The following is a 25,551-nucleotide window of genomic DNA, read 5'->3' as shown; positions in this document are numbered from 1 at the left end:
AAAAATTCTTTTCAAGGACTCATATAGCCCACTAGGCTTTTCCCAAACAATATATTTGGACTATCTCATCTCTCCAAACTTTTGGAAAAACGAATACACCCGTATATTCGGGAAAGTACAATACTATTTAGAAAAATGCGGAATTGTCTTCGCCTCTTTTCTATTTGTGAAATTCATACTAGATTGCCTAGTATTCATAATAAAGGCTATGCATATTCACAAAATCACCGGCCGCTCACTACACTTTGGCAAAGTATTGCTTGCCGCTTCATATAAAATACTTTTCACTTCCATAGTGACCTCAATTTTCACTCAAGATGAGAAAACTGAAAAAATAGAACAAGATTGTGATCAAAAAATACAAGCCCCTCTTTTAGAGGAAATTGATAAAATAAACCAGGATCGCATGTATCCTCACATCCAATTAACAAGTTTTGAGAGAAGAACTCAAAACTTGGATCACCCAACAAACCCAGTCTAATAAAAAAAAATTCTACTGTTCTAGGATATACCAACTGATTCAACTATGGACGCAACACTTGATGACGACTTGAGAGATTTTGAGGATCTTCTCTCACTCCTGCCACCAACCGATCCACTGGACTCGCAGATGTCAGCACTCACTCAACAACCAACTGTTTCTACTACTACAACACCCACTGCAAAGCCGACCTCAACACGATCCTTCGTTGAGCCACTACTTCAAACCAGTTCAGCTGTCCCGATAACTACAGCATCACAGCCACCACCCCTAAAAATTTCACCCCCTGATTTTAAAATACCCCTGGTTCCCTCGAATTCTAAAATTAAAAAACGGACCCAGATTGTAAGACCATATAAGATACTAACGGCAAATACGCCGGTATCAACTTCTCAATATCCAATGACCATTAGGCGACAGCCCTTGCACCCCACTGAATTAAAAACTAAATTACATATTCAGTTAAAAAGGGAACGATACATTAATTCTAACAGTAATCCCGGCTTCGATATGGATCTCAATTATGCTTTGAATCCATTAATCAATCGTTTTAAATTAGAAGCCTATCACCCTATAAAAAAAATGTATTCCATAACTAATTCCCTTCTTGAATATCAAAAAATCTATGTCCTAGCAAAATATCTGACAGCAAAATTACAAACCCCCCAGTTAGATGACTATACTGAGCAAATTCAGCGCAGTCAAATACATGAAACGCACCAAATCCGGGAGCTGAAAAAGCAAATCCACAATTTGAAAACAAAAAATCAACAACTTATAGCCCGGTTGGAAGGAAAATTGTCAGAAATTTATCCTTTTATTTAAACATTTATTCTTTCGCTTTATATAGCTATGTAGTATAGCTATAAATTTCCTTTTAACAATTTTGACTTTTATAAAAAACAAAAAACACAAAAAAATACTCCCTTTGTATGAACCAGTCCTCCCCTTATTACGCGTTTGGACAGACTTCACATACTTCAGGAAGAAAAGGAGACTTCGGAAAAAGAATGTTTAAGGAATAAAACTAACCTTCAAACTTTTGAGAAACAGATAGTTTTGATGTATTTAATTTTATAGTTAAATCCCTTGGTTGTGTAAACTCTATTTTGATTTATAAATGTAACTGATGTATTTATTTATTCAAGCCTGACTCAAAGTATCAGTTGATTAAAAACATCTGCTACCTGTAATACCAATGAACTACTAACCAACTTTATGAGATTGAAAGAAAAAGCTTTTGTTCAAAAACATCTGCTACCCGTAATACCAACAAAACTTTATGAGATTGAAAGAAAAAGCTTCGATCGATCAACAATTACCCCACTATTCAAGTGAAAGTAATAAAAATGAAAGTTTTAGTTTTTTTTCCTTCTCCAAATAGGAGGATGGATATGTTCTGATTTCAAATAGAAACAGAAACATGAATTATTTTATTGCGTTCACAAAATGTGACGCCGCCGCCACCACCAAAAGAAATATGCTTTTATTCCCTTGCAAAAGGAAGGGAAATGCTATTGGAATAATTCGTATAACGTTTTAAGCATTGAGAATTGAAACGACTACTCTCATTCAATACGAATAATAACGATTCCTCTCGTAAAGTACGAGCATACGAAACCTTCTTCTCGTAAAATACGAATGTACGAATAAAGAATACGAAGTTAAAAGAAACTTCTCATTTGATACGAAAAGTGGCGTGATTCCCCCATCTGAGTATAAATAGAAGCTCAAAACTACGGGAATTCATTCCAACAACTTCTCTTCTACCACCACCACCACTCTCCTCAACCTTCCCAACCCTTCTCCAAAATAATATTCAATCTCAGAGAAAAATATCTCCAATCTCACCGTAAAAAAATAAATATTGAGTCAAAAGGCAACTTGCTGTAAATTCATACTAACTTCTTTTTTAATAAAATATTTCTCAGCGAATTTTAGATTTACTTTCTAAGATAGAAAGTAGAAAGGACCCTTTATTCCTAGCAAGTGTTTTGTCCGACGTGAATAGTTTTGCTAGCGTAATAATAACAAACTCGAACCCATGCAAGTCTTCTTTCTGATATCTAACATCACGCTTAGAGGACTTCTCCCACGGTATAATTTTTAATCACTTTGGGAATAAATCGTGAAAAGTAACACGAAATATTCTCGCAACAGTCAACATTGATATGGAACACATTAGAGACAAAAAACTCATAGTGTAGTTTTGAAGATAACATTTATTTTAAACTCCAAAAATTTGACAATCACAAGCTTGAGAACCGCACAATTAATTTAATCAATATCTGACTCACCTTTATTTAAAAAAGACTGATCGTAAATCAGGGCGAAGCCCTGAAAAACCGTACTGCATCTTAAGGCCAATTTAAATCCTTTTCGGTTGAAAAATATTTTTTCAATTTATCCCCCCACATGCTAATATAAGCTACGAGAGAATGTATTTACGTCTTGTATTCTAATAAAGCGACTAAAAGATTTGCCTCAATTTAGTTTGGAACGCATTAAGCCGCCGCTCACGCGTGTTACAAGAAAGCAATTCATAACGCGTTAATTATCCCATATAGTCCAAATTAGCAATTTTCAAAGTCCCAGAGTTTGACCAAAACGAATCACAAAAGAACTTTCTTTAAATTCGAGCTCAAGCCAGTAATATCTTTAAGATGGTATAAAAATTTCTGCCATAAAAACTGGGTTCAAAAATCGAAATTTGACTGAATAAAAAAACACCTCAGGCATAAATATTCCGCACTTTCCTCGAATATATATATATATATATATATATATATATATATATATTCTTTTTTTGTTTTTCCTTGTGAGTTTTGCAGAAAACAAATTTTTCTTTTGTATGGAGATCCCTTAAGATTTTTTGAACGTATTAGTTGCAATAATTGATTTGATAACATCTTTTTTAATAAAAAAAAACGTTGATAACTCAGTCAAACAAAGACTTTTGGGCTCAGGTTATCAAAAAATTTTTAACTCGAAACTTGTTCGAAAACTTATTTGAAAAAATCACACAAACATCCAATCGTAGCAGCTAGGGATTTTTTTTTGTTTTTTATTTATTGTTGTAGTGCAATCTTGTTCTATCTCAAAGCAAAAGTGGCTTGGTAATTGTTTAAAAGTATGTTAGCGTTGTTTTCAATGAGTCCCAGTCAAAAACTTGTTTAGAAGTGTTTTCCCGCAGACCACTTCAATTACACTTGAATTTTCCAGTGGATGAAAACAAAAGAAAAACTTGTAAACTTGGTTTCGTTAGATTTGCTTCTAACTTTTCTCTAAAAAGGAATTATCGAAAAAAAAAATTCGCAGGCAAAACTTCGAAACTACCTTAAAAAACTACCTGTGTCTGAATTTTATATAGAACCATTGATAGCTTTACGTGACAATACTTTACATGATAATAAAATAAACGAGGTTTTTAACGGGACCATACTTCTAAACCAGCAGCAGTGGTTTTCTTTCAAAAAACCAATTTTTGGTCTGGAAAATACGCCAGAGTCGTACGCAATAGTCTTTTCCAATTTCGTGGTTTATATAATTTTTTATATAATTTTGAACAACACCTATTTGGATAAAATTATTTGAAGTAAAAAAACTACTTTTAAATTGAACCACTTAACAACTTCACGCATAGTCTAATTTATCTTTTGTGCTTACCTGACTATCTATATTGACTCCAAAAACCAAGTTGCAGATAATATCCATGGTACAACTTCTAAACACAGGCTTCAATTGAAACTCCTGATCACTGGTTTCCAAAATTCGATCAAATTTTCTGCCAAGTTGGGTACCGATGTCACCCATGAAGGGTACCATCTTTTTCAACTTGAGGCCGGTGAACGTTGGACTCAGCGTATTCCGAATTTTTTTCCACTCGTGGTTGCGCAGAAGCGCAATATTTTTTCGAAAATATTTCGGACTGAAGCCTTCTCTTTCAACTCGATTTGGAAAGATGTCGAATTTCTTGATCATGACTTCTGCTATCAAATCAGGGTCCATCACATAAAGGGTTGGCTTGCTTCCATTGAACATCCTAAATGGGTATATATTTTTTAAAAACCATAAAACCTTAAAACTACTCAGGTTTCCGTATGATTTCTGAATGGCTATTTATTTTAAATCCTACAAAGGCCAAGGACAAGCAAAAATTTTTTAGGATCAGAAAACATCCGAATCTAAGTAAGAATCTGCTCAAGGTAACATTGGTTTAAGGAAGAGACTGATTTTGGTGTGCTAGTCACCAATCAAATCGATGATTGTCGAAGTGATCAAACGACCGCAAAAAAATGTTTACAACCAACAGAAAAATGTCCAACTATGTCATCTAAAATTTAATTTACAACACCAAGGCGGAATGTCAAAACACATGCCCGAAATATCCTTTCTCTCCGTAGCGATCAGCCAAATACGCGTTTGCAGCGAAGAAATCTTTGTGTCCGAGTAGAGAAAGAGTAGTACCCATTAAAGGCCATGGTGTAGGTCCAGGTACACCCTGTGTTTTCCAGACACCATAAGTGGACTGGTAATAGTATCGGAAGCAAAGCACTGCCCCTAACACTGACCCACCCACCCACACCCACCTCGGAACATTCTGTACCCCCTTCCTTGCCACACTCTCACCCCACCAAGATAGCAGCTCATCTACACTCTGTTGAGCGAAGGCGGGCAAGGGAGGTATAGAAGAAATTTTCAAGTTAAATGTCATAACTTTTTAGTGAATGTATAACAACGTAACAAGTACTGATATCTGTCATTTATAGCTATGTACTCTTCCTTTAACAAAAAAAACTTATCTGAACTCAAAGCTACACACACTGGTGTTTTCGATGTTTCAAACTAAATGACCTGATATTCAATCTCTTATTGCTCAAGAACAAAGCAAACAGTTTGCTAGCTAAATATAACATTCAATTAAATTAACTCAATATTACCCAGAAGGGTCAATGATCGATATGATTAAAGCATGGTACGAACAATTTGGATTTATTTTAATTTACAATATGCTCAATAGAATTGGCTTTTGTTAGTGTGTTTCTTGTTCTGACCACTGAGAGCGCGGAAGAACTTTGTCGCCGGGAGAATTTCAGTTTTTTAAATTTTTAAACTTTTTTCCACAAAAATCAAGTGTAATCAGACTACAAAAAAATTCAGTTGGAAATGTTCAGTATAATTTAAGGTTTCTTTAGCGACTTCTTGGAATTGAAAAACTACACAATTTGAAAAAGGATCAGTTTTTGTATCAATCGTGCAAATTACATTCTAAATGAAAAACTGTAGAATTCCCCCTTAGCCACAGGTTACTTGGAAAAACTGATTACATATAAAATAAATATTTCAAAGAAGAGCGCAGAATATTCTGCTTCAGAAAAATTTTCAAATGGCTCAGATATTCAACCTTGTTATTGTGCTAGAAGTTTATTTATATAATAATTGATCAATTAGATCAATTTATTTTGCCAGAAAAATTAGTTTATGAAAAACTGACAACTGACATTCTTGCCAGAGTTGTCAGAATGCAAATTTTACAAATGAATGCGAATCTTGCAAAAATCTTGATAAAAAAAGCAAAAATCATGTGTTTTTGTGATATTCCTGGAAGATTTGAATTCCTTCTGCAAGATTTGCGTTTCAATTGCAAAAAATAAACAAGACTGCTCGTATCAGGGCGAAACCTTGAATGTTCCGACTGCCTTTAAGGTTTATGGAGCAGTAATATCATAAACAACAAAAAAATAAAATGAAATAAAATGAAAAATTTTTTCTAAAATTTGAATTTTTTTCTAATTATAAGTACAAAACAGTAGATTTCGCTCCTTGTAACAAATCAATTAAGGCAAATAAGCTTCTTTAAACCAATTTGGAGCGATTTCTAAGACGGATTAAACCTCAGCTTACGCGGTAATAGCGCGAAGATTATCGCGCGTTAATTGTCCCAAATTGGCCAAAATGGCAATCTTTAACCCCCATAACTTTACGAAAAATGATCACAGGTAGAATATCTTTTCAAATTTGAGCTCAGGACAACAATCAAAATGCCTGCAGAAAAACCACTGCTTTCAATGCAAACCGACTGACGCGTGCGTCAATTTTGCATAAAAACCACCCTACGCCTTAGTTATTTCTTGTGCGGCCGTATCTAAAAACTTAAAAGTAAACTATGCAAGGTATGGTTTTACCATTTTTTAGTTGGAAAGCTCAGAAAAGATTCTCCAACTTTTTTGAGATACATGGAAACTTGCACCGAAATAGATACAAGTTTTTGCGTTTTAGGAATACTTTTACATGATTTTTATACGTTGCAAAACTGTTTTTGTTTAGATTAAACAATTAAATGAAAATACACATATGTTTTCAAATTTGAGCTCAGGACAACAATACCTTTCAAATGATATAAAAAAAAATTCCGTCAAAAATGGCTAGTTAAAAAGTCGAAATTTGTCTGAAGAAAAAAAAACCCAACCCCGAGCACAAATATTCCGTCACTTTCAAATTGAAAGTCGGAACAACAAGATTTTGTATTCTATTAAAAAACAGTTTAACTTAGTTTCGATGTTTCGGGAATATTCAGTGCTATTTTAAGTTTTTGTTAGTATCCAATCGATGCTCAGCGAAATCTCACAGCGGATATTGTTGGATTTTTCTCACCTTAGGCGGAGGAAACATACATGAAAAGTGCACGAATGCTTGCAAGTCAGTCATTGTACTGAAAGATCGTATAAACATTGTACAAACATCGTTTTTTAAATCTTCTCAAAACAAAAGCTAAGAAAAACAGTTAGAAAAAGCCAACAGTGAAAAAGTGATCACATGTTTGTTAACGCCGTATAAAAAATCTTGGCAGAAAATTTTAAAGCTTGCAGGTTCAGACTATTCAGTAAAATAATTAAATTTTAAATTGCCAGTGAAATTTGTACGTGGCTAGAGGAGTTCAACTTATTCATCAATCTTGCAAGAGTTCCCCTCCCAGATGAAAATGCAAATCTTAGCAAGATTTGTGCACAAGCAAGATTTTTGCAAGATTTGCGTTCCTTTGCAAAAATCTTTATTGATTTGAATTTACATTACACTAGAGCTATCTCTGCCCCTAAAACGATGGGGGGATTGGTACCTCTTGCTTTTGTTGTTTCAGTTTCTATTACTGCGATCGTAATTTGTGCTACATTCACAACAACTGGCTAGCTTGTTTTAACCGGTTTTGTTGGCTCACCAGAAAAAAGCCTTAAAGGGGTATCAAGGATATCAAGTAATTGATTTTTCTATTCCACAAAATTAGTTTTTAGTGCTTTATTGAAAATGTTATTTTTTGAAAAATTTAAGACTTGTCTGCTTTGCCATTTGCTTTTCAGAAGTTACGTGGGGTCACAGTAAACAACTTTAAAACTTTGGATTATTTCGAATGCACGCAAGAAAACAGCAACTCTTTTGCACTGAAATTAGTTTCACTTCCATCAGAAAAAAAACCTTCAGAAAAAATGGAATAAAAGTTTCGATAAAACTTTTCAGCCAATCAGATTTAAGTATTCAGAACTTACGGCTTGAACTTTCCACTTAGTTCTAGGGAGAAATTGTTCACTTGGTCTATGAAGGGAAAGATTGTTCACAAGGACTTAGGTATTTTTGAACGCAGATCAAAACTGAAGTTCAAGAATATGATAGCAAACTTGACTCCTTGCAAGTTTTCCTTGAGGAATCAAAATCGCGCAGAAACAATCCTGCGCCACAGTTATTTCTCTTCACTTTGTGGCGTGATCGGAATAAAAAGCTCAGGAATTTTGAGGAAACGGATCAGAGAACAATGAAAATGCCTGCAGAAAAACCACTGCTTTCAATGCAAACCGACTGACGCGTGCGTCAATTTTGCATAAAAACCACCCTACGTCTTAGTTATTTCTTGTGCGGCCGTATCTAAAAACTCAAAAGTAAACTATGCAAGGTATGGTTTTACCATTTTTTAGTTGGAAAGCTCAGAAAAGATTCTCCAACTTTTTTGAGATACATGGAAACTTGCACCAAAATAGATACAAGTTTTTGCGTTTTAGGAATACTTTTACATGATTTTTATACGTTGCAAAACTGTTTTTGTTTAGATTAAACAATTAAATGAAAATACACATTTCTGGCTTCAATATACTTTGAGAAAATCGTTAAGCGTGATCAAATTGAAAACATTAGACTATAAATTGAATCAAATTTTTTTAGCTATGAACTTAATATCAAAAACCTCGAAACTATTCAGCTCTCCAAAAACATTTTGGCTGCACTTTTGACTGTTTTTTACATCTCGTTTGAAATCTTTGATAAACAGAAATGTCTTTTCTAGATGTTGAAGCCCCAGAGCCTCCTTTCCAGCTGATATTTTTGATATTGTGTTATAAGTTTAGGCTCGCATCTAGATAGTTTCTAGTTTGATGCAACTCAGAATAAATTGCATAAATGATGAGCTTCCGAGGAAAACAAAAAAATTTGGGAAACTTGAAACAAAAATTACTGAATCAAAATTTTTTTAGACAGCATCTTAAATCAATTTGGTTACTGAACTTTTTCCTTAAAGAACTTATCAAACTTACATTTTTAGAAAGAAAAGTTGTTGATTTTACAAAAAAAATAGGACAGCTTGAAACTTTTAAAAGCAAAAACGCATCCATCTAATGATTTTTCGATAATTTTGAATCAAAAGGAAAAAAAATATGCAAATTAAAACCTTGATTTGAACACAAACTATTCCACTAAAATATTCAATTCGTCTTTGATTTGGTTTTAAGTTTGAGCTGATCTAGATTAGATAGTTAAATAGACCGGTGATAATGTTTTGTAAAACTTTAAATAGTTGCAGTCAGAGTATTGATAAACAGAGAAAAAAGTTTTTAAAAAGAAAAATGCAAGAATATTGCGATAACTAATTCGGCAAACTAAAGGGTAGCTTAAAAGAAGGATATGTAAGGGCAAATATTCGAAAACCGCATTTTGTGCAAGCCGAAGTTTTAGTGCATATTACGGCAGCATCTTTCATTAGTCTCATTTCATCGATTACACAGAGCGAAGCCGGGCTTCGCAAACACTAGCTAAAACACGACAATAGCCGCTCGGTCAAGTGAAATAAGAAAAGAAATGAACCTTAACTTAGTGAAAATTCGGCTACGTGTCGAATTTTTTCCTGCAAACAATGAGACATAGAATTTCACGCACTGAACACTCAGCCACGGACGCTTAACAATGCACGAACACTAGCCACAAGCAAAGCATAGAACGCATGCTATTAAATTTCGAATGCTACAGATTGTGATTGAAGTGACACCAAATGAGCGCTTATTTTTGCGAGCTCGATTGGAGAAAAAAAGTTTGGTACTAATGCACTACGCTAACAAGCTTTCCAGTTTAATTTGATATGAACTCACAAAAAAAACAAATTTTGTCAACAACTGCAAAAACAATAAGTATATTATTTTTACAACAAACGCGAAAGCAATGGATATAAAACACAACAAAATACACTTTTTTCAGTATACATAATTTTGTTCTAAAAAAATAACTTATCTGTTGGAGTCATGGTATGATCTAAATCAGATCTAAAGCACATCTGAACATGCTTTTTGTTGATGATAAAAATCAATAAAAAAACTAGTTTTTGCATTACCTAAATTAGGTGTAGGAAGTTACTATTTTCTGAAAGCAGAGAAAAAACTCACGGTTTCAAAGTTTTTTCTGGTTCAGCAGCTCAAAAATGCCCCAATTTATGCAGAAACTGAAGTAACGGTTGCTCAAACGCCTTAGACGTTGATTTCAATTTTGGTGCAACATCAGTCTGCATATTATGATGTTTCATGCAGAGTATGCTAGACACTGGTCAAGTTCAGAGGAAGCAAAGTATAGTGACCAAAATCGTTTTTGTTGTAACATCGGAATGCCTGATCAAAATGTAACACAAAGGCGATGCTTCGCAAACACTAGTCAGAACACGACAAAAAGCAGCTCTAGAGTTCTAGAAAGTCCAATAAGAAAAAGTAAAAATAGACCGCGAGTTAGTAAAAAAAAAGCAGCGACGTCTCGGATATTCTCCTACGATGAGAAACTATGAGTCTCACGCACTAACCACTCGAGCACGGACGCTTAGCGCATCACAAAAAGTACCCACAAATAAAGCAGAGAACAGATGCTATGAAGTTTTCAATGCTACAGATCATGATTATAGCCAAAAGGCACACAAGTGAACACTTTAATTGAGCTCTTCTATTTGCGAGTTATGTTAAAAAAAAGAGAAGGTTCGCTTTGAAACACTAGCTGCCCGCTAGCTTAGACAGCAGCATTGAGTACGATCCAAACCCAGCGAAAAAAAACACTCCGAAATTTTACCGTAGAAAAACAGTTACGAAACATTCAGATTAAAAATGCTCCCTTGCACAGTTTTCAAAAACACCAAATTTTGGAGTCAGAGTCATATTGCGTTTTGGCATAAACAAGAAATCGGAGAAAATTTCAATAACTCTATTTTGATTTTTTTTAGGTCGACTAAATTGATTTTCGGAGCGCTCCCAGAACAGTATAAAAACTCTATTTTGACAAAAAGTTTTGCGCCGCAGTCAAATTAAAAAAAAACAGGTCAAAATTGCCGTTTATGGGCACTTTTTGAAAAATTTTGAGTAAAAAATTGCGTTTTTTTTGGCGCGCGCTCCCCTTCAAAACTAGTATATATTGGCACCTTTAGAAAATTTTACGATTGCTGCGTGTGAATAACGGAATTAAAGTTACAAATTCATACGTTTTTGTAAGAAAGATAAACTATACGATAATACGTCACACAAATTTTTCGTTATGGTCAAAACATTGATTTCGATAGCATTTTTTTGGGTTTCAAATGCTTAAAAATACTAAAAGATACAAGATTCACATAATTGTATAGGCTTTTAGCTCTCAGTGATTGCTTGTATGCAGGTCGATTTCCACGTATCGAAAAAGTTCCAATCGCTTTCAATCGTTTTGACAAATTACGGAGTCACGTGAAATATTTTCAAGAACAGTACAAAGAAAATATTTCTGCCCATAGGCCGATCTAGGATTGTCTCTAAATTTTATCGCCGGACCGAAATGAATATACAAGCTCTCAAAATACTTTTTTTGCTAAATTCATTCACCAAGCAGGTAAGTTTTTGAGAAGAAATCACATATGCCTAAAGTGATAGAAAACTTGTTTTGAAAAATTTTGAGAAAAAATCGTTCAAAATGGTTGTAAAAGAGTACCAAATGACGACAATTTAGATACTCAAAAGTCAAAAAGTGTGACGCCCCCTTAAAACAACCCTGATTGCAAAAAGCAGCTATAGCGAAAAGGCATAAGCGGTGAGCAAATAACTCAACTCAAAAGTAGTTTAAGCAAAACTAAATAATTTATTTCCAGCACAATATGAGCAAACTCAATCGAAGTTTTAAATATTGGGGTAATTTTTCCAATCCCATTTCTGCTACACACTGTTCAAAATATACGGTGATGTTAAATGATGCCCTCCCCGTCTAGAAACTGAAAAATAACAAAACAGCATCATCAGAGTTAGAGTCACAATCACAGATGCCGATTTGATCTCGGTCTGGTAAGTCTTGTAGGACTGTTTCATCATCCAGTTGTACTTCGCCACTGAACAGGGAGTGAATAGTTTGTTTTCGGGATCAGCAGCCAGTTCCAGTTCCTCACATTTACTATAAGCGTAGTAAAAACAGGGATGTTTTATCAAAATATCGTTAACATAACTATCTATTTCGTTTTTTTTTTTCTGTAACAAGTATACTGATTCCCACTTTTTAGCACATTTTTGAACAATTTTAAGTAAAAAGTAAACCCTGATGGGAAAAGCATACCATGCTTTTCTTATGATATCAGTGGCCTTATTTGTTCCGACTTTCGATACGAAAGTAACGGAATATTTGTGCTCGGGTGGGTTTTTTTTTTCTTCAGACAAATTTCGACTTTTTAATTAGCCATTTTTGACGGAATTTTTTTTCATCATTCGAAAACTATTGTTGTTCTGAGCTTAAATTTGAACAAGAGATTTCACCTGTGATCGTTTTTTCTAAAGTTATGAGGGTTTAAAGATTGCCATTTTGGCCAATTTGGGACAATTAACGCGCGATATATTTCGCGCTATTAACGCGTAAGCGAGATTTAATCCGTCTTAGAAATCGTTCCAAATTGGTTCAAGGAAGCTTATATGCCATAATTGATTTGTTAATAGGAGAAAAATCTATCCGTTTGTACTTAATATGGCGTGTGGGGGATGTTTTGACAAAAAATCTCAAACTTTTTAGAAAAAAAATTTTAATTTTACTTTATTACATTTAAATTTTACATGTTATTACTGCTCCATAGACCTTAAAAGGCAGTCGGAACATTCAGGGCTTCGCCCTGATTCGAGCAGTCTTGTTATAATATAAAATTATAATATATTATTATAATATAATGGCATTAGTACATATTATAGCACTATAACATCCCTGTAGAGGTAGAGTTGCAGATGTTGGTGATCCTCGAGAGACTCCGGGGGAATATGGAGATATGTGTGCCTCAGCCGGTCTGATATTTTGTAGCCCAGCTGGGCCAAGTACGCCAAATTGTAGAAGGCCTGCGCGTCTCCCAACTCAGCCGCCCAAATGTAGTGTTCAAGGGCCTAAAAGATTTCATAATAGTACCACTGTTTCGTGAACCTAATCATCTACTATAGGTAAGACTATACAATATGCTATATACACTATTCAGATGTATAGGGTTTTTTCAAATGTTTTGGAACTCCTAAGACAGTAAAGGTAGCAAAACTCAAACTTTCGAGAAATTGAGCCTGTCAGCGCACCCATCGCCAAGTAAACGCCTCAAAACTTAAATACAGTTGATAACGGGAAAGTAAAAAAAGTGCCCGATTATGAAAGATTGTAAATCTGCACCAAAAAGCAGTGGCTCATAATATAAAAGATATTGACTCGAATCTTTGCTCCGAGTTTATTGAAAAACTATCTTAAAGGAAAATGACGATTAGATGAATTATTCAGCTTATTACGGAGAATCACTTTTGAGCCCTTTAAATAGGAACTACATGCCTGACTCTGAAGCATTGAGTACGGATCACGGTGGGCCTCAACTAAGAAGCGGAGACCTCGGCAACTTCACCACCAATCTCTCGCTTCGAGTCACTGAATATACGTCAAATATATATATGACACCATAGATTTTACAGGGACCTCTTTGTCATCATAGGTTTTACAGGGACCCTTTTCTTACCATTGGATTTTGCAGGGATCCATCTGCCACCAAAGGTTTTACAGAGACCCTTCTCTCGTTAATGGATTTTGCGAGGGACCAATCTGTCGACATTTTGCAATTGTACAAACTACTTTGAATCACAATTGAAGCTCGTTACCTTATCTATGTCGGCTGGTTCCTCTGTGCTGCAGCCGAAGAAGTAGAAGTCGCCCACTCTGTTTATGGCGTAAGAATGAGGCTGGAAGCTATTGAGACTCTTGTTGTAGTAACTGTACGCACAGTGGGACCCGATGTAACTAACCACATAACACCCATTCAACTTAGACGACCCCAGATGAAATGAAGATATGAGTTTATATTAGCAATCACGAAAACCCAATATTATTTAGTCTTAGCCCAATAAGTTTAGCTTAGATATAAGATATGAAGAATTCAATGTTCAAAAAAGCGCTAAGGGCTACATGAAATCAAAGTTTCACATTGGGTTAAAGTTCTCGTTATTGTATCGGTTGAATGCATAAATTTTCCCTGAATTTAAAAGGAATCTACAACTCGAACTCCAGTAATTATTTAATAAAAAAAAACTTGAGATGACTTCAAAAATAGTTTAACGGCTCATATATAGGTTGTAATTAATTAGCCCCTAAAACTTGGGTAGCTTAAAGTTTAATGGGTCAGATGCCTGTTGGCTATTTCGGAGGCGTCCTCTTCGTTCTCACACAGGTGGGCCATGTTGAAAGAAGCCACCTCCACCCCTGTTTCTGCTGCCATCATATAGAACATGAGTGCTTCCGAATAGTGGTCCTGGACAGAGCAAGGGGCGATATGGAGCTAGTCTATTCGTTCTTATCATTTTCAAATAGGTTAATTTATTGCATTAACGTTAAAAGCATCTTTGTTATAAAATAAGAAAGTTTAAACGGCAATAAAAAATAGAGCTCCGAAAATCTTTAAAAAGCAGTTTCATTATTTAGATATTCATTAAAAATTTGGATTGGATAGAAAAACATACCATAGCAGCCGAATAAGTAACGCAAGGTAATGATAAATTTTCTGAAAATGAATGAATGGGCAACTCTGGATTATCTTTTTAATTAGTTGCACAAAAAATCAATAGCGGTTTTGAACCTCCCTCCTTTGATACTAAATTAGAACATTAAATTTTGACCTAACAACACTAAATTTATTCTAAAAGAGCTTTTGTTGCCGATGTATAATAAATTTGAAGAGGAAAGCGCGCCAAAAAATGCGATTTTTTGGTCAGAACCCTGCAAAAAAGCCCAATGTAAGCTTTTGCTCAAAGTGCCCAAATTTTTTTGCAGAATAGGGTATTTCTAGTACTTTGGGAAAGCTCGAAAAATCAATTTAGTCGGCCTTAAGAATTTCCAACGAACTTTTTTTTGAAAATTAGCCTCTCCCCCTGGAGAAAACCTTAGATCCGCTCCTGTATAAATAGTTTACTTGACATTTATTGCTTTAATCTTGCAGCTGGTAATTGAAGTGTAACACATCGCCCCTTAAGGTACGCCTTCAACCCCTGTTGCAGCAGCCTGCCGACAGCCGACGATTTCTCTGCCTGGTTTCGGGCCCACCCCGCAGCCGATACGGGGTTCTGAATCATGATTCCATCCCCGTAAATTTGACCCACTGAGACGGAGAGAGCGGAGTCAGGTTGACCTCGGTTGGCGGCATCAATGAAGTAGAGATAAGAGGCGGAGTTGTTCCGTGGAACACCTTTCACAAGTCCATTTTCGTACATGTAGCCTAAATTATGCATAGCATCCCGATTGCCTGAAAAAAAGAAAATTTTGTAAGTAAAACACTTCATTGCTCAATGGATATATTTACACTTTTGAGATAATCACTTTCCGAAGATTACGTGAGCCACTCTATAGGCTTCATTCACTCAGAGGAAAATAACTGCCGTTGGTCATAATTTTGTGGCCAGTCAAAAGACCTAATTTTGATAGCTTAAGATTTTCATTCGTTTTTTTTTTAAATTCAACTTTTTGTTCTTAAAAAAACAATTTGCCGCAAAATTTTTTATCATTGAAGGGAACTTTGATTTTGGCCAATTCTTTATTGGCATGACATTGTATGTACCTTGCCTGGCAGCCATGTCCAAGTACTTGAAAGCGAAGTCGTACTCTCTTTTGAGGAGGTAGTGCCACCCAAGTGCAGACACTGCTCCCTGGTGACCCTGGTCGGCCGCCCTCTTCAGATAGGACAGCCCTTTCTGCTCATCTTTATCCACCCCACCCTGTCCGCGCAACAACACTATTCCTAGAACAAAACAAAGCCAATCAAATTTCAAACAAAACTACATCCTGTCGATTTTGAACCCACGTCACGTCACCTTTGATTCTTTTTTTTGACCTATTTTATGAAGTTCATGTTCGGCCGAGCGAACTTAAATTTTTTAAAGGGACATTTGGCTCCAATTTACCTATTTTCAGAATGGTGAAGAAAAACTCAATATTTTAGTCAAAACCGTCTAAGAAGTTCCTAAAAACTTGCACAAAGTTTTGTCTATATAGGGTCTTTATAGTGTTTTGGGAGGGCCCGAAAAATCAATTCGTTAGACCTAAAAAAGATCGACACAATTTTTCATTTATTGGAAACCCGATCTTCCTCCCTTCTAGAAAGTCCTAGGTCCACGCCTGCAGTGGAGTTGCTACTTGTTTTTATAGTATAGGTGAAACTTTCTTAGAAGAAACGAGCGCGGTTCCCAGGTTTGTAGGTGAACCGCGCTCGTTTCACCTACAAACCTGGGAAATCATTAAATCATTAAGGTGAAATTGTTTAGAGAAAAGTTTCAAGTCTCTAAACAATTTCACTTTAAAAATCATTAGGGTGAAATTGTTTAGAGAAAAGTTTCAAGTTAAATAAGGCTTTGGGTGAAATCATTTAGGCGAAATTGTACGAAGTAAGATTCATTGACAAATAAAATTTTATTTGACTGAAGTGAATTTGAATTTAGAGACAGTATAAAGATCACATATGTGTACTTAAATACTGCATTAAGGTTACTGTACGGGCAGTACAGCCCAACTAGCAGTAACCTAAGGGAAACCTAGATAAAAGAGTGAAAGCAAAACCGAGTTAAAATATGAGGGTACACGAAATTTACCCTATAAACATGTCAGCAAGTAATCGATTGTCATTTAAGTACACTTTTTTTAATTTCACGTGGAAGTCTTTCTTCTGTTTGTCAGTAAACTCGTTAAGGTTAAGAGGCAATAGGTTATTTGACATTAGGAAATTAAAGCATTTCACAATTTTGTACGAAACCGAATTTTGTGCTAACTTTGATTTTCTTAAAGGTAAGGGTATACAACCTAAATTATTCGACCGGGTACTACGACGCGTTTTTAAATAATCAAGATTCAAAAATTTTAAAGGCGATTCTCCAAGGAACTGAAATATTGTCTCGGAAAACAATTGGCTGATAAAAATTTCATGTAAACTCTGAAGCTGGAATTTTGAAAAATACTCCGACACATGATCATACTTTCGAAGGAACAAAATGGTTCTTATGATTTTTTTCTGTGCCAAGAAAATTTTATCAAGGTTTGATTTTGGATGTACATTCATAAGCTAATAAGGCATAAAACATTAGTGAAATCACGTATGCAATGTAAAACTTAATTAAGAGAAACAAGATCTTCCTCGATATAAAACACCATTAAATTTGGAAATTTTCGTGCAAACTTTTACAGTCTGCATATCAAAATTCAATTTTTTGTGAATTTCAAAACCCAAGTATTTGAAACTGTCTTTATTTTCCATGTTTTCACCAGCAATGGAAATTGAGGCATCAGGCATAGCTTTACCAAAACCCATCAGTTTACTCTTGCCTGTATTAATCGATAACTTGTTGACATTACACCAGTCATTTAGGCTCTGAGTATCTGTTCTGAATTCTTTCAAAAACGCTCTCGTTTTACCAGAACCAACAATAGCAGTATCATCGGCAAAAAGGCATATCTCGGATGTTTTTGTTACATTTGAAATATCATCGATATAAATCAAGAACAATAAAGGACCTAAAACCGAACCATGGGGAACTCCACAAGTTATTTTTTCAAATGAAGAATTTATGATACCATCACTTACAAATTGTACTCTGTTAATTAAACAATTTTTCAACAAATTTAAAAATTTACCACGGAACCCATATTTTTCTTATTTAATGATTAAGATATCGTGATCGACAGTGTCGAATGCTTTCTTAAAATCTAGAAATTGTGCCATTCCACTATCTCTTCGTTCCAAAACTGAGCGCATATATTCGACTATACGTGAGATTGCCTGTACACATGAATGTTTTTGTCTGAAGCCAAACTGTTCAGGGCAAAGAATTTTATACTTCTGTAAAAATTTGACCAATCTTCTATAAATTAGTTTTTCAAAAGTTTTGCTTATAGTTGATAGAAGGCTGATGAGTCGGTAATTATCAAAATCAATTTCACTTCCAATTTTGAACAGGGCAATCACTTTCGCTATTTTACAATCGTCAGGAAAAGACTCCGAGTCGAACATTTCATTAAAACAAACAACTAAGAGCTTCATAATACTGGTGCACAAAGTTTAATCATTACATTACTCAAACCATCAAGTTTTTTCAATCGGCAAACGCAGGTTGAGCACCGCATTATTTGCCGATCTTTTCAATATCTAAGCATAGTATCTAAAAAACTGGCCAAAACAATTGAAAAAATTTGCTAAAAGTACTTAAAATGGCAATTTTGAAACCAAAAGCATACTTACCTAGATCGAATTGTCCGGTGGTGTCGCCCGTGTCTGCTAGTTGTCTGTAGTAGTTCACAGCTGCCCCAGTGTCCCTGTCCACCCCCTTGGACCCCCAGAACAACATCCGACCCATCTCCTGCCTGGCACTCTCTATGCCCTGGCCAGCTTGCATCTTCAGCCACTATAATTAGTCACAGTTCTATTTACAACAACCGTCACACACAGGTTATGATTCATTAAGCATATACATGAGCAAAAATGACAAAACCAAAAAAAAAACGAATTCGGCGATAATTTAAGAGGAGGCTATATTTTTCGTCAGAAACATTGGAAAATTTAACCTGCATAAATTGAGCACTCAAACAATTGATCATCAACTCGATTCGTGTAATGACTTAGTACCATTATTTGATGTCACAACCCCATCTTTTTTTCTGAATGAAACAATTGAAAAAAAAAAGTAAAACCGCAGAGAATGTTCCATTTTTTTTAAACTAATGTCTAACACTACTTCTAAAAGCACAATGCTATTTTAATCTTTTAAATGTTCGATCGCGTGAAAAACAATAAGAGCTTGAGATTTTTTTTGGGAAAAGTTAACCTGGAAGTAGTCACTCTCTTTTCCCAAGTACATTTCCAGGGCCTTCTTGTCAGTCAACCGGACAACTTCAGTCATGACGTCATTCTCCTTGTGCTGTTCACGGTCGTCTCGGAACATCCAAGCGGCATCCATGTAATATCGCCACGATATACTATAGTCCACGGGGAACCCATTCAGTCCATAGTAGTACTTGAACCCCAGTGACAATAAGCCGAGACGATCGTCTAGCAGAGCACTTCGAAGCAAGTACGACGAGCCCTTTTCGTCGTCTAAAGGAACGCCAAAGCCCGAATAGTACATAACGGAAGCCATATATGAAGCAATACTATTGCCAAGACACGACGATTGAAGCACATAAGGAACGAGCTTGTATTTGAACTCATGTAAGCCAATTCCGAGAGACATTCTTGCTTTTAGGTACAATGATCGCCCTAGTTGCTGTAAGTACGTTTGGTTATCAAAAGAAACCTTCAGGCCATTCATTAAGTCCTTTTTCAAGAGACTTCTGATAAATTTGTGTTTACTAGACCATTTAACAGATATCGGACTAACTCTCTTGTCGACAGAAATTTTAGATGCCCAAGGCAATGCGTCACATTGCATTTTAGACTTCCGATTTTCAGCCCTAATTTGGAAATATTTGATCAAAGCTTCAACTTTGTCGAGAAATGTGAGACACTGCGTATCGAATTTTGCTATTTCTAAATCAACCAGCTGAGTCATAATTTCGGATTGCTTTGTTCTTCGCTTCGGCACTGTGACAATTCGGTTTAGGTGCACGTTGAAATTGCAAATAAAGCCCGAAACTGATTGATGTTTCATACTTCCTCCGACCACAAAGCTGTTCACGTATGGGTTGTATTGCATTGCTTGTTTGAATTGGAAGACGTATTCGAGACATTTTTTCAGCGGTGAGCTTTCTGGTTGATCGTACTTGCACACATAGAGTGTCCCCACTGCTCTCGCGTCTATAGTGAGTGTGAGGTGATACCACGAGCTCAGTCGTAAGTTAGTGTGGGCAATGAAGGACTGGGTTTGGCCCCTCGCTTGTAAAATTTCAACTCTCACATCGCCCTGAAAAGAGCAATTGAAAATAAATGAGAGCCTAGTCAGCAAGAATCTCAAAATTTATTAAAAAAATGATCCAAGCTATGGAAAAAACCGAATTATTTAAATCTGATTTGCATCTTTTCATTTTCCATAGCAACTCTGTACAAAATATAAAGATATCATTCGAATGATCATTAATTTTGATTTTTATTAACATATTTCTTATAAAACAGATCCCATACGCCAGTAATTTGCATCCTTACCCTTTGAAAAGACCCCCTTTTTGGTTCTTACGAGTAGTTTCAATTGATTTCAGTCGTTTATCTCAAAGCTATATAGAGCTCGAATTCTTCTTGTTTATTAAATGCTCACGTTTGGCTCAAGAAACACAAGAGGCGCTGAAGATCGAATGAATCCTCCAATAGTCATCTGGTGGAAGATGCTCTGCAGGAGACCTCTCCCAGGGTAGCCAAGGAGATAGATGTCGAAGCTGACAGACAACTCAGACAACATATTGTTCCTCTCTGCGAAATCTGCAACCAATTTGGGGTTCCCAACAACCGGCAGTTTCTTGACTACGCCGAAATGCTTCGCCCTGAAACAGTATGGTCTAATTGTTCCGGCCATTTGAAAAAGGGGGAGGGACTTTCGTATTCGGTTTAAGATTTTTTTTCGCACAAAATCAGCTACCACAAATAATCATCGCAGAGAGTTGAGTGATATATCATATTAAAAATTTTTCACTTGTTATTCAAATGATATTAAATAAATTAGAAAAAATTTTCCCAGTGTCGAGAAAAACCGGTTAGAAAAACCGGTTTATTTATGCTTAAGCTAGGCCGTTTAAAATAGCTAGTTTATGCTTAATTTTAATTTTACTCGAGTGAAATAATTTTTTGATTTTTATTGCCGTTTTGGGAATCAAAAACTTCGAACATTCAATAAGTTTGATTCAAAAAAAATTTAATGATTTTTTGTATCTTATTTCAAAGTTGAATCGATCAGCTTGCACCAACTCACTGCGAAAATCGTCAGCTATACTACGCGTGAACTTAAAACTAGTAGTTTCGTGCAGCGCATTTTTCGTGCTGCTCGCTTAAACAAAGCCCTGAGTGTTCCGGCTGCATTTTAAGGTCTATGGAATAGTGTTCGGTTTTAACCGAAATAAAAAATAAACGAAATTCTAAAAAAAACTTCATTATTTTTGAGGTTTTTAGACAATCATCCCCCACGAGCTATACTAAGTACAAAGTGATATTTTTGAACACTCATAACTTCACATAAATGATCACAGCTGAAATAAAGTACATAAATGATCACAGCTGAAATAAAGTACATAAATGATCACAGCTGAAATATAGATATTTTTAAATTTGAGCTCAGGACAACAATAACTTTCGAATGATACAAAAAAAATCCATCAAACACTGCTAGTTAAAAAGACGAAATTTGTCTGGAGAAAAAAAACACCCGAAGAACAAGTTTTAATCCGGCATCGTCGTTGAAAGTTGTAACAAAAATCAAGAAAGACGTTTTTTTTTCTTCAAAATTTTAAGCTCAAAATGTTTTAAATTAATTATTAGCTCATTAATTTCCAAATTTAGAGCTATCGAGAAGCAAAGTACCTTAACATGACTCTTTTTGAATTCGAAGTGTATTATTGTAAGTTCTATACACACAAAGCACCCTTGTCTAAAATGTTTATTTAACAACCCAATTCTAAATTGGAGCGTGCCATTGAAAACAATACCTCTATTGAGGTACATTGACTGATTTATTCTTATTAGGACTATAAAATTTTGTTTTGAAAAATCCACTACTTTTTAAAAACTTGTCGTATTTTTCTCATTTTTTCATGCTCAGTATTTCATCAGGGCGGCGATTACTTACACGTCCCTTTTAACTATAACTTAAATTAAAAAGAATTAATATTTAATAGTCTTGCCGGCTGCCCAGGGTTTCTCCTTGCTTTGATTAAGCAGAGATGCACCTGGAATATGATACATCAGAGAAAATACTGAATTTTTAATAAAATCGAGCTGAAGGCTGCGGTTTTAATCAGAGGGGACTAAAAAGTTAGGGATATTTGATTTGTAAAAATCAAATAAAATCTAGTTGAAAATTCTCTTGTGATGAAGGGAGATTAAAGGAGCAGGTGAAACCTGAGTACTTTAATAGATCAATCAGCCGCCGGTTTATGCTTACGAGCAAAAAGACTGGCCTGAAACCTTCAGTGTTTCATTTTGCTCACTTAGCAGCAAGTTCTCTATTCTAATAATTTCAGTTTCCAAATAAATAAGTTTTCCTTTTCAATTTTACAAAATTATAAAAAGCACTTTTTTTGAATAAAAACAGAAATTAGTTTTTTCTCTGACTTCGATAAAATAGTAACTCGAGATATTCGCGAACTAGACAAATCAGAGCACGAAGACCACTGGACAAGACTTCTCTAGACGACCCAAAAGAAGCGGACCCAACTCAGGTGCGACTTATAATTTAGGATAGATTACTAAGCAATCAAACAGCAATGATCGCTTAGTAAAGAAGAAACGGCATCTTTCTAGAACAACCAAGTTTGAGAAAATGAAGCAATAGATGAATTTTTTATTTCACCGTGTTCTACACAGAGAAGAAGCTGCGATTCTCAAACTCACGCAGCAAATAACGAAAAAAAGAGTCCTTAGAGGTCGAAGAAAAATTAATACAAGCCAGGAGCGAATACCAATTCTTCAACAATTAAATTCTTTTGGAGCATGCGGGATGCAATGGCCGATTAAGAGTGACTTTCCTTAGACAAAAAAGCAGCGAAGATTTAATTATACAGCTTTGACACAAAATTTATCAAGCAGCATTGATATTTTGCATCTAATCGGAAAAAGAGATCATGCTAGTTGAATTAAAACCTAAATAGAAACCAATAGTACATACAATCCAGATAACCGGATAACTGAAACAAAAAACTTTCGTTGAAAAAACTGAACTGGAAGACTTGAGATGCTACATCACTAGTTTATACCTGCATAAAATTAAAATCTTTCGTTGAAAACAGCTTAGCACATAGTAAAAGTTTTCGTTCAGCGCTAAAATTACGCTTAAGTTTCAGGCGAATTGGAGCCAAATTTTAGAGAGAAAAATTTTCAAAGAAAATGCTTAAATTTCGTTAAGCAATCGAATGGCAAAATTGGTTTACTAAAACTCGGAAACAAACCCAACTTGGAAAAATATTCTTTGACAATTTTTTTTCAGCTAGCCAAAACAATAAAACTCGCTTCGTGCATTAGTACTTGATAATTTTTTCAAGTGCAATTTTGCCTAGTTTTTTCTCCAGTTGTATAACTAACGTGAACACCACAGGTCTGTTCCCAATCATCTCAATGACGTCATTGTCTAGAGGACAGGCTGGAATCGTGGCTCGATCCTCGGACAACAAGAGTCTCCCGAAGAAGGTGAGGCACTCATCTGGAGGTCTGAAGGGACGCTGGTAGACTGGTTTGAGAAGTATCTTGATAGAATCCTGCTTCACCAATGCCAGTTGATTTTTGAAGGTTACTAGAAATGAATGAATTTCAAAGCGAAATTACAAAACTGAACTTTAGTTTCAAATATTTCTCGAAATAATGAGGTTAACAATAAAAATATTTATTTTCAAAAGTTGGTCCAAATGACATGGCGAGCTCTTGTTTTTTATATACATGATTAAGAGTCTCACACTCAAACAACAGGCGGGGCTCATAGTGGATTTAGACAAAAGGCTCAAGCTAAAAAAAACCATGACGCAGCTCAACGAAAAAACTTTGTCGACAAAATTTTTGAAAATGAAGCCGGATAAAACATTTATTTTCAAAAACTGATCCAAAATAAGCAGCGAGCTGTCGAATATGAAGGAACGTCTCAGATTTTAAAATTGAAAATTTAAACACTAATCGGTTTGTCATTGTTTCGCGGAAGTCTAAATATAAATAAAATTAAGCTTAACGATTTTTGCCTGTAGAAAAGAACGTATTGAATTCTAGCCATCTAAGAAAAAGTCTGCAAAACAACCTTGAGAGTCACTGACTCAGTTTTCTCTCAAAATTAACAACGCGGACAGTGCTGAGCACTGATTAATTGAAATGAAGCCAAAATTCAAAACCAGGTGAAGTCGTTCATCAGACAAAAATTGACCACACACCAGAGGTAGAATGGTTTTTTGAATCTTCCAGCAGTGCTCGGAACCGGAAAAACAAATTGGCCGAGTTGTAAGCATGGCGATTGCCCAAATTTAACAATTAAAAAATCAACTTCTCAAAAAATTCTTGGTGCACCCCTAAAAGATTATTTGAATTATCCTTTAACTATTTCAACAAAGTCTTAGTAACCTTCTCATCTTTCTTACGGACGCAATGGTAGATTCAATCTTCCAGTGTGATCAAACAACATCAGCAAAAAAAAAGTTGCGATGCGTGCTAATTTTGGATTAACTAGCGTTCATCGCACCTCCGGTGCTTCAAAATTTTTCGACAACTCATGAAAAACCGCATATATTGGAAACAACATCTGCAAACTTTGGTGTACTCTGACTGCACCTAATTACAGGGGTGGTAATTTCGAACTTTTTAAATTTTTTATTTCCCATTTTGAAAGCGTCATCTCGAAAACTTAATGGGCCTCTGGAGAAATTTGGAGGCCAGACTTGCAACCACTGAGAGTCCCTGAGAGCACCCTACTATAGGGTTAGGAATTCAAAATTTTGTGAATTTTTTTAAACCTAAGTTTCCCGGAAAAAAACTGAAAAAAACGTCTTATCTCGGAAACTAAAAGAATTTGAGCATTCATAACAAGAGGTAAGATTTTAGACGCCAGGGTGTACGCTAGCAATAAGATTGTATCTTCATCGAGTTGATAGTTTCAAATTTTTTGAATTTCTTTGTACATAATTTCTTCGAGAAATTTTGAAAAAATCAAAAAAACGTCACATCTCGATAACTACAAAGAAGTGAGCAGTCATATTTGGACGCACGATTTGCAATCCTTGCGAGTACTCTGACATACCTACCTACAGGGTTGGGAATTTCAGATTTTTAAAAACCAATAATAATTTAAGTTTTCTGAAAATTTTTGAAAAAATCACAAAAAACGTCATATCTCGGAAACTACAAAGAATTGAGCAGTCATACTTGGAGGCAAGATTCGCAATCTTTGAGAGTACTCTGACATACCTACCTACAGGGTTGGGAATTTCAGATTTTTAAAAACCAATAATAATTTAAGTTTTCTGAAAATTTTTGAAAAAATCACAAAAAACGTCATATCTCGGAAACTACAAAGAATTGAGCAGTCATACTTGGAGGCAAGATTCGCAATCTTTGAGAGTACTCTGACAGGACCTAACTACAGGGTTATAAATTTCAGGTTTTCAAAAAATAATAATATTTTAGG

General features: G+C 35.3%; 2 protein-coding genes across 2 annotated transcripts in view; both read right to left on the bottom strand.

Moving 5' to 3' along the window:
- The window catches only part of LOC134843592 (cytochrome P450 3A4-like), a 109,005-nt gene extending 103,969 nt beyond the window's left edge, over positions 1 to 5,036 (bottom strand). Inside the window, exons 1-2 of the mRNA XM_063859742.1 lie at positions 4,861 to 5,036; positions 4,148 to 4,523 (exon numbers count right to left, since the gene is read on the bottom strand). Of these exons, the coding sequence (XP_063715812.1) occupies positions 4,148 to 4,523; positions 4,861 to 4,952 (468 nt within the window). The 5' untranslated portion in view covers positions 4,953 to 5,036. The remainder of the gene's footprint in view (positions 1 to 4,147; positions 4,524 to 4,860) is intronic.
- Positions 5,037 to 14,388: 9,352 nt separating this feature from the next.
- Positions 14,389 to 25,551, bottom strand: part of LOC134843835 (protein sel-1 homolog 3-like) — a 29,282-nt gene continuing 18,119 nt past the window's right edge. The window contains exons 2-8 of the mRNA XM_063860128.1: positions 23,475 to 23,682; positions 20,506 to 20,728; positions 19,084 to 20,157; positions 18,501 to 18,663; positions 15,834 to 16,013; positions 15,249 to 15,521; positions 14,389 to 14,536 (exon numbers count right to left, since the gene is read on the bottom strand). Of these exons, the coding sequence (XP_063716198.1) occupies positions 14,397 to 14,536; positions 15,249 to 15,521; positions 15,834 to 16,013; positions 18,501 to 18,663; positions 19,084 to 20,157; positions 20,506 to 20,728; positions 23,475 to 23,682 (2,261 nt within the window). The 3' untranslated portion in view covers positions 14,389 to 14,396. The remainder of the gene's footprint in view (positions 14,537 to 15,248; positions 15,522 to 15,833; positions 16,014 to 18,500; positions 18,664 to 19,083; positions 20,158 to 20,505; positions 20,729 to 23,474; positions 23,683 to 25,551) is intronic.

Source organism: Symsagittifera roscoffensis, chromosome 4, assembly GCF_963678635.1.
Source record: "Symsagittifera roscoffensis chromosome 4, txSymRosc1.1, whole genome shotgun sequence".
NCBI lineage: Eukaryota > Metazoa > Xenacoelomorpha > Acoela > Convolutidae > Symsagittifera > Symsagittifera roscoffensis.
Note: the sequence above shows the minus strand (reverse complement) of the source record. Positions and strands in the feature narration are given on the sequence as shown.